This window comes from Pistacia vera, unplaced genomic scaffold, assembly GCF_008641045.1.
Source record: "Pistacia vera cultivar Batoury unplaced genomic scaffold, PisVer_v2 Contig289, whole genome shotgun sequence".
In the NCBI taxonomy this organism is placed as follows: domain Eukaryota; kingdom Viridiplantae; phylum Streptophyta; class Magnoliopsida; order Sapindales; family Anacardiaceae; genus Pistacia; species Pistacia vera.
In genome coordinates this window covers 378,400-393,375 of record NW_022196100.1, presented here as the reverse complement: position 1 = coordinate 393,375, position 14,976 = coordinate 378,400, and the positions used below count along the sequence as shown (strand labels likewise).

At 35.2% G+C, this 14,976-nt stretch overlaps 3 protein-coding genes across 3 annotated transcripts; 1 reads left to right on the top strand and 2 right to left on the bottom strand.

Annotated features, from left to right (window-relative positions):
- Positions 1-1,963: 1,963 nt before the first annotated feature.
- LOC116134539 (GDSL esterase/lipase At5g55050-like) lies at positions 1,964-3,857 on the bottom strand. Its single transcript, XM_031420226.1, has 5 exons — positions 3,587-3,857; positions 3,365-3,507; positions 2,841-3,062; positions 2,471-2,720; positions 1,964-2,375 (listed from the first exon to the last, which is right to left on the bottom strand). Exons 1-5 carry the CDS (start codon positions 3,852-3,854, stop codon positions 2,161-2,163), a joined length of 1,098 nt encoding a protein of 365 aa, XP_031276086.1. The 5' UTR covers positions 3,855-3,857; the 3' UTR covers positions 1,964-2,160.
- A 2,295-nt stretch (positions 3,858-6,152) lies between these two features.
- Positions 6,153-13,470, top strand: LOC116134486 (protein S-acyltransferase 10). The gene is made up of 11 exons (XM_031420183.1): positions 6,153-6,553; positions 6,632-6,746; positions 6,991-7,065; positions 7,196-7,267; positions 7,394-7,531; positions 9,222-9,255; positions 10,142-10,251; positions 10,860-10,946; positions 11,222-11,305; positions 12,195-12,260; positions 12,508-13,470. The coding sequence occupies exons 1-11, from the start codon at positions 6,463-6,465 to the stop codon at positions 12,680-12,682; spliced, it is 1,047 nt and encodes a 348-aa protein (XP_031276043.1). The 5' UTR covers positions 6,153-6,462; the 3' UTR covers positions 12,683-13,470.
- On the bottom strand, positions 12,968-14,748 carry LOC116134509 (lysine histidine transporter-like 8). The gene is made up of 5 exons (XM_031420203.1): positions 14,483-14,748; positions 14,272-14,408; positions 13,769-14,184; positions 13,555-13,686; positions 12,968-13,459 (listed from the first exon to the last, which is right to left on the bottom strand). The coding sequence occupies exons 1-5, from the start codon at positions 14,746-14,748 to the stop codon at positions 12,968-12,970; spliced, it is 1,443 nt and encodes a 480-aa protein (XP_031276063.1).
- Positions 14,749-14,976: the final 228 nt, after the last annotated feature.

Below are 14,976 nucleotides of genomic sequence, written 5' to 3'. Positions count from 1 at the left end.
ACTAACATTTACTTATAACCTAATAAATCCCCTCGAACAAAACATCCCAACACTCTCTACTTTGTCAAGTCCATCGAAATTAGTAAACGGCTGAACAGGTGACATTCAAATGGACTAAAAGACCCGACAAGCAGATTACTGATTCCAATGGAGCTCAATAAAGAGTTAAAACATTACTTGTTGCTCGTACCGTCGTACGTAGGAAAAGTGAAAAATTTTCAATTCCGTGAAGTTGAAGTAAAATAAATTCAACCAGGTCCTGATCAATGATAGTTCTGAGTAGGGAGATGGGGGGTGTCATGCGTTGTCAACTTGCCATAGATAAAGCCATGAATTCTGGAAATGAAATACTGTAGAATTACCCTGTATGGATGGTTACAACTGTTCACTTCTGAAGCGACCTTTTGGATTGTTCCATTGCAGAATGACTACACTTTAAATTTTGCTTTATTGGGGTTGTGATTGCATTCTGCAGGATGTAACATAGATGGGGTTGATTTTCCCGTTTTACGTTCTGTTTAAAGACGAAGTTCTCTTAACTGTACTATGTCTTTTTGAACCAAATAAGGGAAATGAACTGATCTCTTCTGTTCCTTTTTCTGATTTATCAGAGATCTTCTGTTCAAGATAATTGTGATTAGAAGTTAATTAATACAAATTAGAAAAAATCATTGCTAATAGCCACAAGTTATTCTGAGTGAATTCTGAAACTGGTGGTTAGATTAGATACATGTTAAGAGGTTTAGTGATGAATTAATCAAGTCTTTAACCAATTTCTTCGATTAAATCTTCATTTTTTTCCCCTCTTAGTTTCCATTTTAATTAACCATTTGGTAAAGTTGTGGTTGAGTTAACAAAGCAGTGTTAAGGGTGTCTGCTAGTATGCTCATCAAACAAATACTATCGTGATTAATTAGTATTATCTCTATACATTTAAATAATGTTAAATGCATATCAAGGCGTTCTACAATATTGGGACAACGTTATTCTCCTGATCAAACCTTTATTTCCAACCAATTATTTAAAGATTTGAATGAGGATCCTGTTTGTCCTGGAAACTTAATAGTTTCCCATGTTGATAAATGTACAGCTTAAAAGAATAATGCATTAATCGGCAGGCACGGACAGATTAAGAATGTGTTCCTCTTTCCTCTCACACTGTGTGTGCTTATATCAGAAGCATCAAGTCCATTGACATAAAGAAAATCAAAATAAGATGGTCTAGCAGTCTAGCACGTGTAAGAATGTAGATAAACGAAATCCATGGGATAAAAGGGAGGATTATGCAGATCTTTTGAGAGTGAGTCAGTGAGTACAAAAAGTAAAGAAAAGAACATGGTGCAAAGTTAAAGAAGTTATAAATTTTACAATAACATCCTTGCTTTGATTTGTAAGCTAGCTAAAGTGTGTATGTCAAAGATGCTAGACACAATCACTACTGAGTGATCAAGTGGTAAATTAAGATTCTTAAGTGTATTATTTAAGAGGTCCAATCCACCTGAGTTGCTAATAGGGATGATTATAAAAGGAATTTACTCGATTGTCAACTTCAAAATTTTGGAGGATTAGTTGATATATGCGCAAACTGATCCAGACACCCTTGGTCATAGAAAAAAAAAAAAAAAGAAAAAAAAAGATGCTGGACATATGAACAAGATGCTGTCGAGATGGATGCGACGCCATTATTTAGAATGGAGCCAAAGCTAGCTAGCTAATGCCCTTTATCCTTCTCTGCAAAGTTTCTGCCCTTGAATATGATGCTGTCGACACTCTCTCTCCCCCACTTCCCAACTTCTATTTCAAAGCTTTCATAATGCTGCTTCTGCTTTAGTATACCAATATATCATCTCTCCCACTATTGGCTAGGAGATAAAGTTCCAACATGATCACACACCACCTTACCTTAAGTTGTGAGAAACTCAGAAATTGATTAATTCGTAAGACCATTAAAGAGTTAGGGAGGGATAAGTTTTTTATTCAATTTGGTAACTTTGTTATATATGATCGTACAATTATGTTACAACAATGTCACAATTATTTATTATTATTCTTAGCTATATGACAAAGAAATTACTCCGTCTGATACTTGAATGAGAACGAGAAAACGGAAGATTACATGTCCTTTGTTATGATTTCTGCTGCAGTGAAATAATGAAAACCTTAGACATCATTGCTGGCCAACATACTGAAATTGAATGGTGTCACAAATCTTGTAGAGCCTGCATAAAGTGTTAGAGCTGCCAATTCAGAAGTCCTCTGAGTTGGATGGAATCGATCCCAGAATAAGTATTCTTTGCGATTGTTACAAGGAATTGTTTTTTGATTACACTGAGTCTTTCCATCCCCACAGCAAGCTGTCGCGGTGTCCGTGATACCTTACAGATTATACATGATAAATTGAATCAGAATTTTCAATATCTAAATTATATTGCAGTAACTTTCAATATCAATCTTTAACTAAATTTCTTACCAAAGGCATAAGCATTTTCAATGACAGTCATGGTCATTTCATAAGAATTTCCCAGTGAATATGTCATTCCAGGGAGTTCTGATTTCATTCCATACAGGAGTTCTTCCGTTGCGTTATAGAATTTTTTAGCAAACTCATTTCCTTCCTCAAAGCAGCCACCAGTGTTATTATATAGACGTGCAGCCGGACAGCAACCGATTGGTGGAATGCTGATAATTCCGAATTTTCTGGCTCCAATATCGTATAGACTCTGCCATATTAATTCAATTAATATTAGGCGCATGTCATAGTCTCATGTGTAGATAATCACTAATCTGCGCGCAACAAAATTAGAACACAATAGATTCAATTGATTCCATTAAGCAATCACCTTTAAATTGTCGTGGTAGGTAGACAACATGTTGTACAAGAGGTTCCCGGGAGACGTGGTACTATTATCCAGAAAATCAAAGACGTCGTTGCTTCCAACACTAATGAGGAACAGTGATTTAGAAACCATATTGGCAGTTTCTTCTGGACCCATTATAGTTGTGATGTTTGCGTAGACAGTTAAAAATTGGTCAATCTGCTTTCTCAATGACATCGAATTGTTCTGTAATATTTGTAAACGATGTAAATAAATGAAGTTAGCTTTTGTCCTTTGGATATGAAGGAAAATTCTCTTTAATTTCTTTCTTTTTTTGATAAAGAAGCATTGATGCTGGGAGCTGTAATTCTCAAACCTTTGTGTTGCTTTCATACACGCACATGCGTGAACTTATGCCATTGCTTATACAAGAGAATTCCAGTAGAAAATTTTCTTTTATATGTATGAACTTTTATGAAAAGAAGAAAAGAAATAAAGAAAATAGAATCTGGAGTGACATTCAAGATTAAGAGAATATATATGCTTACAAATTGATTCCCAGTTTTGTCAAGTAGACCAGAGCCTCCTGAAGCAAAGTTGACACCTTGGAGAATTCTACCCTTGAAAGTGGACGAGTGGTTTAGAAGAGAAAGAAAAGATGGCGTACTCCTTTTATATCCCAACAGCCTCACTGATACAATCCAATCAAATATTTCAAGTTAAAGTTGATCATATCAATACAAATCAATCACCAGCTATGCAATTCTTACCTATTTGATCGGCTGTGTTATAGCCATTGCTAAATCTCCCAGTTGGCGTTGAGTAAGGAAAGTCGATTCCATTATAAAGGAAGTTCGCTTTGATGGTTTGGTTCACATTTAAGAAATTATTAGTCCCCACATCAAAAGTTGAGTCACCAAACAGAAATACTGCTGGCATGGCCGTCACATTTACCACAGGAATGTGGAAGGCCACAGCAATGCTAGATGATGACATGAAAAGAAATAGAAGAAAACCTGAAGCAAACCTCATTGCCATTTCCTTACCTTATCTTTGTGTTTCTCACTTGCCTTTTTTGTTATTTTATACAACATTGGGTTCAGTAATAAACAAGAGAGTAACGATAATTCTGTCATTGTTCCAACCTGTAATTTGAGCAATAAAACTAGGGCGGATACTCCTAGCGGCTAAAATATTCGCCGAAGAAAAATTACTGTAACTCAACTACTTCTTTGTACTGTCAAATAGAATCCATATGTTAAACATAATCAATATCGCCATTTAGTTGTCTTCTCATTCTCATTCTCATTCTGACTTTCGTTTCCTGTTGTTTGAGTAAGACTTTTTCATACATTAATTGCATATTCCTTGGATCAATAATGACTCTGTGCATGCAGCTGTATCTAGCTGACAAAATTAGCAATTCATGTCTTGCCCTGGGCTTAGGAGAAAACAATTGTTGTAAAATTATGTGGCGACACGTGGTAGCTGGCTATGTCATATGTTCTTGGAATTTCTTTGTTCTTGAAGTCTTTGGCGGAAACGATGAGGATGCTGTCTTTAATTAGTGGCCTGCAGTTTTGAGTTTTCATACTCTTATCTCCCATGCATAAACAAGAATATCCTAGAACAATGAATTAGATCCTTTGATCACTTGCATTTGTTTTCTTTTGCTCAAAATTAATTAATGATCAATCTAACATATTCCCCATGGAGATTTTGATTTCTCCTAGGCTTACTACTGTACTTTCGCAATTGTTAATGCATGATAAGATTCTTCACCAAACATATCAACCCTTCAATATTCATTGAAAAAAAAAAAAACTTAAGAGCATTGGCACTTACTAATGTTTATACAATTGTTCTAAAATCTCAAGGGCGTACAAAATTAGAAGATCAGGAACTCCAGTCTCCAGGCCTTTGCGATGAACTATTCTGCCCTGCAAATTGTTTTGTTCAACCAGGAAATAACAAAGGAAAGAGTCTCAACAAGTATACTAATTAAGGAATCCAGTTCAATTTTTAATTAAGAAATCCAGTTTAAGTTTCAATGAGGAATATTTGTACCTCACTACAGCATTATACCTTTGATTTTTTAGTTGTCCCTTTTTAAATTTTCAGCAGTTCCCTTTCTGGGAATTGAATCTCTCGGAACAGCAGCTATATATTTAATCCTTTCTTTAATGTGTATATATACTGTATCTCACAAGGTCAACTAATTGATACAGCCAGTTATGATTTAGACATTCACCCGGTTTATGTATAATTTTCTTATCCTCGTGCTTAAAATTTACTTTGTTCGATAATTTCCATTAATATTTTGATTAATTAATAATAATCACAGAAAGCTTAATTGCAATTCCTATGCTGCACGTATCTCTGATGATTGTATGCCAAGTGGGCCAATCAAAATCAACTAATCTTCAAAACCGAAAGGTCCAATAGTTTGGAAGCACGTAGATCTTTAACAAATTGGTTAGGTTGTAGCTGTTCGGTGGGTTGACTTTTAGTTTGACTTTCCCAAACGTAATGTTGATCGTTGGATGAATTTTTTGTGTGCCAACAAACTTTCTCCTGTTGGCCGTCGCATCAACAACACTTCCATTCTAATATAATTCTTTTTAATTTTAATTTTTATAATTTATGAATCTTTTTAATTCTTTTTACAAACCCGAGGTTTGAGTTTTCGTTGAACCTTATCATCTTTTAATTAACGGAAATTTAATTTTTTTTTTCTTTTTTAATAATCTAAAAGACTATAGAAAACACAATTTCTACTTTTATAACCTATATCGGCAAGAGTTTGTAATTGGTTAGTTCATAAATAAATTTTATCTATTTATTATAGATTTCGTTTACCTAATTACAAACTGATTATAAATGGATGAATTACAATCTGTCATGTCGAAGGTTGTGGGATTAGATTATAGATCTAACATTTTTTTTTTTTAAAATATTAGTTTTATAATCTAATCTCATAACATTCTTTCACTTCAATATGATAGTTTATAATTGGTCAACTCATAAATGGATTCCATTTACTTATTATATATCCCATATGTTTAATTATGAACTGATTAATATTAATTATGCGTTAAAGATTGTGAGATTTAGTTATAGTTGTAGCATTAGGCTTTCCAATTTTGTTTTATAAAACGGCTTGAACATAAACCAAAATCTTAAAGCATCACTGAGGAATTATCAGCCGCTGGATCATGATTGTACGGTTGACCAAGGAGCCTTTGACCGTGATCAAACGGCTACTATTCACCCCAATGATAAATTGAAAAGGAAAAATTAAAAAAAAAAAACAAAAAACAATTCGGTGCGGCAGTATCCAGGAGATTCTAACGGAGTCAAGGCTGCGCAATGCGCACATCGCAAAATCACGAAGTTTAGCCAAACAGGAGGACTCTGGAGGAGAGGAGGCGGATACAGCTCCGTAACTATTAAGAACACAATCGCCACTTCGCTCCTTTTTTTTTTTTTTAATTCTAAATTTAATATTCATAAACTTTTCTATCACTTTCTCGAGAAAAGAGTTGGGAAATAAAACAAACACAAACATTCTGATGCTACTACGGCAACAGCAATCGTTTTCAAATTTCTTTGTTTAATGATCTGATACCGTTTGATTTTGACGACGATGTTGTCGGCTTTATGTCACACTATCCGAGACTCTGGTGGCGGAGTTCTCGATCGATGCTATCGCGTTTTTCCTTGTCTTGCCGATCCCGGTACGTTTTATTTGTTTGTCACTTTTCTGTTTGGTTAATAAGAAAATTAAACTGAAGAAGAAAAAAAAAATGGAACAGCTCGGAGATCGTCGTTGGGATTGAAAGCGGCGCTGGTGATGCTGCATCTGGTATTTGTCGGCGTTCTCTTTCTTTTTGATACTGATTTGATAGAGAAAACAAAGCATCAACCATGGTATGTGTATTTTGCAGTTAGGTTTCTCTGCATTACATTACAGTTAAACTGGAATTTGAGGAAATTTACATTGATTGCTTAGAATAGAAATTAGCTTAGCTTAGAGTTTTACTGCCTCTTAGTAGAAGGATTTACATATCTTCTAAAAGCTAGAAGCGCATTGGTATGTTTTACTTTTTATTTGCTTAAACTTCTTAGCATGTAATTGCGGCATTGTAGTTAACATTGTCACCCCTTTTTACAGGTATACCGGATTGTATTTAGTTTTGTTCGTTATCACATTGGTGCAATACTTTGTGACCTCTGGTTCTTCTCCCGGGTAAATGTCAATGAAATTGTACTTGTTTCAAAATTGGCTAGTAACATATTTATCAGGAAAAATGGCACCTTTAATATATTTTCTTCCTGGCTAATGCTGTTTCTTGCATCTTTGTTTTGTGTACTTTTAGCTATGTTCTTGATGCAATGAGAGAGGTAAATGAGACGAATGCTTTATTTAGAAAGATATCCACATCCTCAAAGTAAGTACTAATTTTTATTTTTATGTGTCTTAAGTATTACTAATTAGGGATCTGACAAGATATAGAAATGAATTTATAATTTTTAATATTTCTATTAATTTTATCGTTTGCAATGCTTAAGCAAAGACAACCTGCTTCAAGTAAAAATGGAAACATGGTCATTACTGTTGAGGGAAGTCAGTCGGGGAGATATTTTCCAGGAAGTAATGCAACATCTTGGACAAAGCTGGTGCTCGAGATGTATCCCCCAGGAACATCCATTAGGTATGCAATTACATCGTAGCTTGTTCTTAAAAGTTCTACATAATTGATGCACGTCCATGCATGACAGCCCATATATGGTCAAGAGTATTACTCATATGTCTATCTATTTACTAGTGGTTATTCTAAGGAATTCTTTTTAGTTAGGTTATTTGTCTTCTACTCTTCTACATGTCTTATATTGAAGGGGGAAGAAGTAATATATTTTCATTTTAGTTGCTATTGAATTTTCAATAAATTGACTGAACTATCATATCACCCTGTTGCCTGGGCTCTGGATTTAGATTTATTTTGGCAACAGTGTTTAGTAGTTCAGAGTTAATGAGGCTGAAAAATAATAGTGGGAGGTGTGTAATTACTAAAATCTCTCCATTTGGCATACTAGAGAGACTTTGTTTTGATTAGATTGCTTGATTCATTGAAGATAAATAAAGTATATTCTTTGTTTCAATGCCATAACCAATTATGAGCGTAAATGCTTTGAGGTGCTTGTCTCTGGCTTGTAAATCCAATTTGTAACCAGTAGAACTTTAGGTTGGCACACTTCATCTGCTTACCACCTGCAGTCTTGTATTCAGAAGTCATTATGTTTGATAAAAGCAATATGAATGATGTTGATATTGATTTACTAAGGAAATCTTTTTAGTTAGGTTCCTTGTCTTCTGCATGTGTTAGATTGAATGGGAAAAAATTCTATATGTTCTTCCTTTTAATTGATGGTGGAATGTTCAATAATTGTCTAAACTATCATGTCACCCTGCAATTGCCTGGGCCCTGGATTTAGATTGATTGTGGCTACAGTGTCTAGAGAGAAAGGGGGTAATTACTTAAAAATTGCCATGTGGTGTACTATAGAGGTTTTGTTTTGACTAAATTTCTTGATCCATTGAAGATACATATCTATGCTTTGCTTTGGTGCCATAACCAATTACAAGCATGCTTCATAAATGCTTTGAGGTGTCTTCACTGCTTGTCTCTGGCTTGTAATTCCAATTTATAAACAACATAACTATAGATTGCGTACTTCATCTGCTTGCCACTTGCAGTGTTTTTTTGAGAATTGATTATGCTGCAATAAGCATATGAATGAGGTTGACTTTGATATAATAAGGAGTTCTTTTTGGTTAGTTTGTGTATCTTGTACATGCTTTAAATTGAATGGGAAGAAATCATATATGCTCAAGCTTTTAGTTTTTGGTGGAATTTTCAATAAATTGACTAAACTATCTTATCACCCTGCAACTGCCTGGGCCCTGGGTTAAGATAGATTGTGGTTGCAGTGTCTACAAGCTCAGAGTTAATGAGGTTGTTGATTGGAGAGGGAAGGGGTAATTAATGAAAAACTCTCCATTTTGCATACTATAGAGATCTTGTTTTGGTTAGATTGCTTGATTTGTTTAAGATATACATTTTATTACTTGTTTTAATTCCATAACCAATTATAAGCATACTCGTAAATGATTTGAGTTGTCTTCACTGCTTGTCTCTGGCTTGTAATTCCAATTTGTAACCAACAGAACTTAGATGGGCATACTTTATCTGCTTGCCACTTGCAATCTTGTGTTGAGAAGTCATTAAGTTGGATTAAACCATATGAATGACGTTGATGAAGCCCCCCAGCCCCCCGAAAAGAAAAAGAAAAAAGAAAAAAACAACAGCAAGTTTACTGACTGTGTTATCTTGCTTTCTGCAGAACGTTGACTTGCCCATATTGTAATGTTGAACAGGTATGGTTTTATTCTTATATATTATGTTTTTTTACAGATCCTGTGTGCACCTGCATCAACCAGTTATTATCCCACTTTTACATTCCCCTTGCTGTATGAATCAAAATCTGATGGAACCACTGTTGTTCTTAATTATTACTTAATCCTAAGCATTTTGTTTCTCATTGAATAATGAAAAGTTTCTTTGTGAGTTGCCTAACCATTGGCATTAAAGAGTTACCTTAATAAATATTTAATGGTAAATAACTAAGCTCAGTAGCTTCTTTGCCTGTAGAATATTCCTGTAATAGACAATATAGGGTTCTCGTATTATCAACTTTTTGACAAAGAGCGGAAAAAAAAAAAAAAAAAGCATTGATTTTTCACCAATGCTTTAAATTTATCATCTGAACATTCTTAACTGATTTAACCATTATTTTCTTTTTCAAACTTAAAAATTAAATCCCATTACTTCCCACTTTGGTATAAGCGAGATTTGATCCCTAAACATTCCACTGAGTACACTAGATAGTACCCACAATTTTAACTTCTTTTTTATAGAAGAAAGTATTAGGATAGTACTGGCTTGAAAGTATCACTTAAACAGCTCGGTGGATAAGGTCCTCATCAAACTTTTTGATTAGTATTTACTGGGAGGACTAGCAGAGCATATACATTTTCCAACAGATAAGGATTTTTAGAAGTTTTTACAACTTGGATATCTGCTTTTAGGAATCAGGTCTTTCTTGCCTACCTATGTTTCATGTTAGTAGCGTAATGGACTAGTCTGATTAATTTATATCACTAGGTGTATTTCGTGGCTCGAGTATTTCTCATTATTTCTGGCTGTTTCTTTGATGATCCCTGAATTGCTTTTAATGTAACCTCTTATTGTTATTAATTGCAGCCTCCACGGGCAAAGCATTGTCACGATTGTGACAGGTGTGTTCTTCAGTTTGATCATCATTGTGTTTGGCTCGGAACATGTGTTGGCCAGGGTAATCATTGTCGATTTTGGTGAGTTTACATTGTTGTCAGACGTGTATTCCCTAGATAACTCTTTCTCTTTGTAGATTTAACAAATTAACAGTGTGGAGATTGGAGAAAAAGTGATTGACTTTATTTGACCTTGTGGTGATTTAGTTACCTGTTGTCCGATAGTGTGTCCTTGTATTGTTTGTAGTGCCAGTTGAGTTTAAAAATGTAGCGACCATTGTGAAATAAAATTGTGACATGTTTATTATAATTTGTATTTCTTTATATAAGAGACCAGATATATTTCTTATTCACATTCATGGTGAGAATTGAAAAAGATAAACTTATGGGTTCAAATTTCATCTTTATAGACTTTTTGATTTTCTTCAGATTTTAGCATTTTACCTCTGTAGTTCTGTTGTTATTTAGAGATCATGTAGAATATCCTATGATTTATTGGATCAAAGTACCTTTTCCCATAGCATTAGCATCGTGAGTGAATATTTTACATCCTTCTTGAAATTGTTTGTATACCTTGCTGCCATAGGACTATAATTCAAACAGTAATGATGTATGTATCCTTTTTCATGTTTAAATGTTGTTTTCTAACCAAGTTTCTTTTTTCTTTTTTTTTGTCGACTTGCCTGTAGGTGGTACCTTTGTGAAGAGACAGTGTTGTGCCTCTGGACTGGCATCTTATACATTACATACTTAAAAACTAATATATCAAGGGCTTGGTATGATGTTTTTATTGAGATTTTTTTTCTTTGGTCATATGATGAAGTCTGGCTGAAAATATCTTGTCATGACAAAAGCATTGCCTGAGGGCTTCAGTGCTCTACTAGAACCGCCCCCTCAAAAGAAAAAAGTGATGGGAAAAGGCAGTCAGGGGCAATGACAATGCCTTATGTAGTAAAATTTTTCTTAAATATCTACTAACTTAACTTCTAATTCTTTCACAGTTTGCCTTTTCTTGAATCTAAATTTGTTCCTGAAATCATTTCATTGTCAGGTGGAAGGATGCAATCATGATAGTGCTACTGGTTATTTTGGCAATATCTTTGATTTTCCTGCTCCTACTACTAGTTTTTCATAGGTAACTTCTGTTTATATTTGTTTTCTTCTTCTAATTTTTGTTTTGATAATTTTAGCATAAATTTTCTTGCACTTTGTTGTAACAAAAAATGTCAGAATTGGTAATTACGAGGGTCATGCTCCTTCTGTGTCCTTCCTATGCGATCCTAATGCATCAGTTGAATGATTCAATATGTAATACTTCAATAAATTTGGATTCAAAGTTACTTGTTGTAATGATTTGTTGCTAATTGCTATAATATTGGACTAGCAAAAATATTCTGTTGTGTACTATTGCAGTTCAGAAAGTTGTATGTGACTCATGTTTGCAGAAGACGTCGATATAGTAGTCATGCTATTTGCTCAATAAATCTTTCTCCATCAATCTTATGCTTGTTATGGAGGGTCGGCAATGGCTACTAGACGAAGCAGATTACCTAGTCGAGTCCCAATGTTAGCAGCTCTGCCAACTTCTTCTTTGACAAATGTTACATGGTTTGGGAAAATACAAATATCTGCTTAGTAGATTGCAGATAGCACTGGAAAAATAACTTTTTTCAGAGTTCATGTGTTCCATGTGTTTTAACCAGTTGAGCCATGGACACCAGAATTATGTTATGAAAGTGTTTTTCTTTTTCTTTCTCTCTTCTTTTTTTTTTTTTTTTTTTTTTTTTGTTTGGAAAAAGATGATATTCAATGCTTTGTCTTGTTTTCTTGGTTTCCATCTCTTACGCAACACACCTTTTTTTTGCTAAGTAAGTAAATATCCACAACTCACCTTCCACTCACTGTTCCAATGTTATATTAGAATGGGACAAATATGGACTCTGTCACATAATTTGGTTAAAAGATAGATAGTAGTTTATCTTTAAGAAAGCCATTCTATAGTTGTAACATCATTTTGATTTCAGCTATCTTATTCTGACAAATCAGACGACCTATGAACTGGTAAGACGCAGACGCATCCCATATTTAAGGTTAGTTTATCTTCTTACTTTGCTTTTATATATCATTTTTTCGTTCTATAGTGTTGATAAAAGCTTTGTGGTGAAAAAAGTGTTCATATATACTGCCAGAAATATGTCTGGCCGAAGCTTAAACAATTTAATTGATTTTGCCATGGATAGGCTTTATTGGAGATTGCAACGGAATGCCAAAAGGATTTTAACAACGTAAAAATCATGCATTTACCAATTTTTTTGTTCTATTTCTGTTTAAATTCAGGGGAATTCCTGAACGGGTGTATCCCTTCAGTAAAGGAGTTTGCAGAAATCTGTACGAATTCTGTTGTGTTAGGAGCAGCATGACTAATTTGGAAAGGTTGCCCACAGCACTGGAACTTGAAGAAAAGTCAAGGCCCTACTCATGCTTCGATTTTTTTACTTGTCGTTGCTGCTGACATTGTGGGCCTTTGTATCATTGACTTCACTTTTTTCCCTCAACATTTATTGCTGCGTTTGATTTAAAAGCAATGGCTGTTTCATACTTTCATTTGTTATTTTACATGGCATTACAATAGGTGTAGTTAAAGCTGTTTGTGGGGTACTTGGTTTTGTAGTGGAGACTCCTGTTGCTATTTGCCAATGGAAGATTACACAGTTCACTTAGTAGTACTTATTGATGCATAATACCCCATTCTTGTGGAGGTGAAATATGGGGTAGTCTTTCATCTGATAGGCCAGGCTTATTCCCGAGGCTTAAAGAAGTTTGCTTGAATGCCTGTGTGGATGACAAGGTGAATCCCAGATGCAACCAACAAACAACTAAATCCCATGCCCAGAAGCCCAAGTCCCCAGTTGAGCCACCATAGTGTTGTATACTTTCTTGGCTTCTTAATCTTGAGCCACATGAAGCATGGATATGACAATGTGACTGGCAATGTCATACTTCCTGCCAAACAAACTATCCCGCCTGAAATTGGCATTGCCACTGCAGTAACGAAACATCCAAATCCAAACAGAGCTCGGAATGACACCCTGAGCCACCATGGGCACGGCCTCTCCGTTCTGCTAGTGTAATTAGACTCCATGTTATCGAAAGTGGGCATGGCATAGATTGGGAAGGAGGTTAATGCATTAATTACGATGAAAACGCTTATAAGACCCAACATAAATTGTGACACATCATGTGAATGGAACTTGTATAAGGCACATAGCATCCCTTCAACGTTTGCTATCTGTTCAATGAACATAAGTATGATTTCAATGATGCTTATATGCGTAATTTGTTTCTTTATTTTCAAGTGGTTGGATTTGTTTTTTGTTTTTTTACCTTATTACCATAAGCCCAGTAGCCACCAATTGCAACAGGGAATATGCAGAAAAGTATGATTGAATATGCAGTCACCACTCCTTTCCACATTGGCACTTGCGAAAAATATTTCTCATCTGAAGGCATGGTGGCCTGTAATATTTGATTTAGTTGCTCGTAACTTTTATAGTTGAGTTTCATGATAATTTATCAGAAAAAATTGAAGGGAGCATACTTGAATCTCGAGGATGAGATTATGGCCTCTAAAAGCAAAAGCAATGTTCCCAAGCGCATTAACCACACTGACCATCTGTTCAATTTGAGAGCCGGCCCTTACTGGTTCATATGAAACAAGAGCAATAGGACCCGTGGCCACGGACACTACCCAAATGAATGAGCAATACCCAACTGCTGTAATGGCTCCAACAAAAGAAACATACGCTAGAGAATTCAAGTTAGGCAGTTGTGATACTATCACAACTGCACAAGTAAAGATCAGATACAATTCCACAGTTGATAATGCTTGAATGTTGCAGATGGAGTGCATAAAATGTGTCAAGGTTGAGCCACCTATGACAATCAGAGCAAGACATGTGCTACCAGATAGAAACATAATTGATAACCACACTACCATCTTCCCCACCTTATTATCTGAAAACATTATTAGCACTTTTCAACAAAGAGTTGAATAGAAATCAAATACTTTAAAAAAAAAAAAGTGACTATAGTTTCTTATACCAAAGGCAACATTGAAGACTTGAATGTATCTGCTATAGCGGATTCGAGTGTCGGATGTTTCGTGGAGCTGGAGAAGCAAACATATGGTAAATAGCTGCCACAAGAATGCTACACATAAACTGATTACACCCCATGTCCTGCAATGAGAAAAAAATCATAAGGTCATGCATAAACATACAACCTTGGTAAATTAGCTTTAATATAAACTTACGGGCCAAGGGTAGTGAAAGCCACAGGGAGAAGAAGAGCTTGGACTCCAATTCCAGAGCACAAAGTATGAAAGGCAGCATAGTATTTGTTGCCATTTCTTGACTCTGAGATGGGAAGCAAACCATCCTGAAACCGATGGTTTATGAGACCAAGAGCGTATCTTTCAGGGCTACTTAAAGGACCCGGAATGAACCTTGGAATCGAGGAGATTAATTGGCTTCCTGGTGTTATTGCCACATGAGCTGAACCTATCTCGAATTCACTCATTTTACTTGGAACGAGTTGCACTCAACTCTTGCATATGAAGAGTCTTTATATAAGAAAGTTGTTGTTGGAGTTGGGCTAACTCCTCACCCAAAATGCCTTATTGAGTGGGAGGATTGTCCACTTTTATAAACCTATTGGCTTGAACGTGTCTAGTTGATATGAGATCTCTAACACTCCCTCTCACGGTCAAACCCATATGATCCACTTGCCTATGAATAAAGGTAGTTT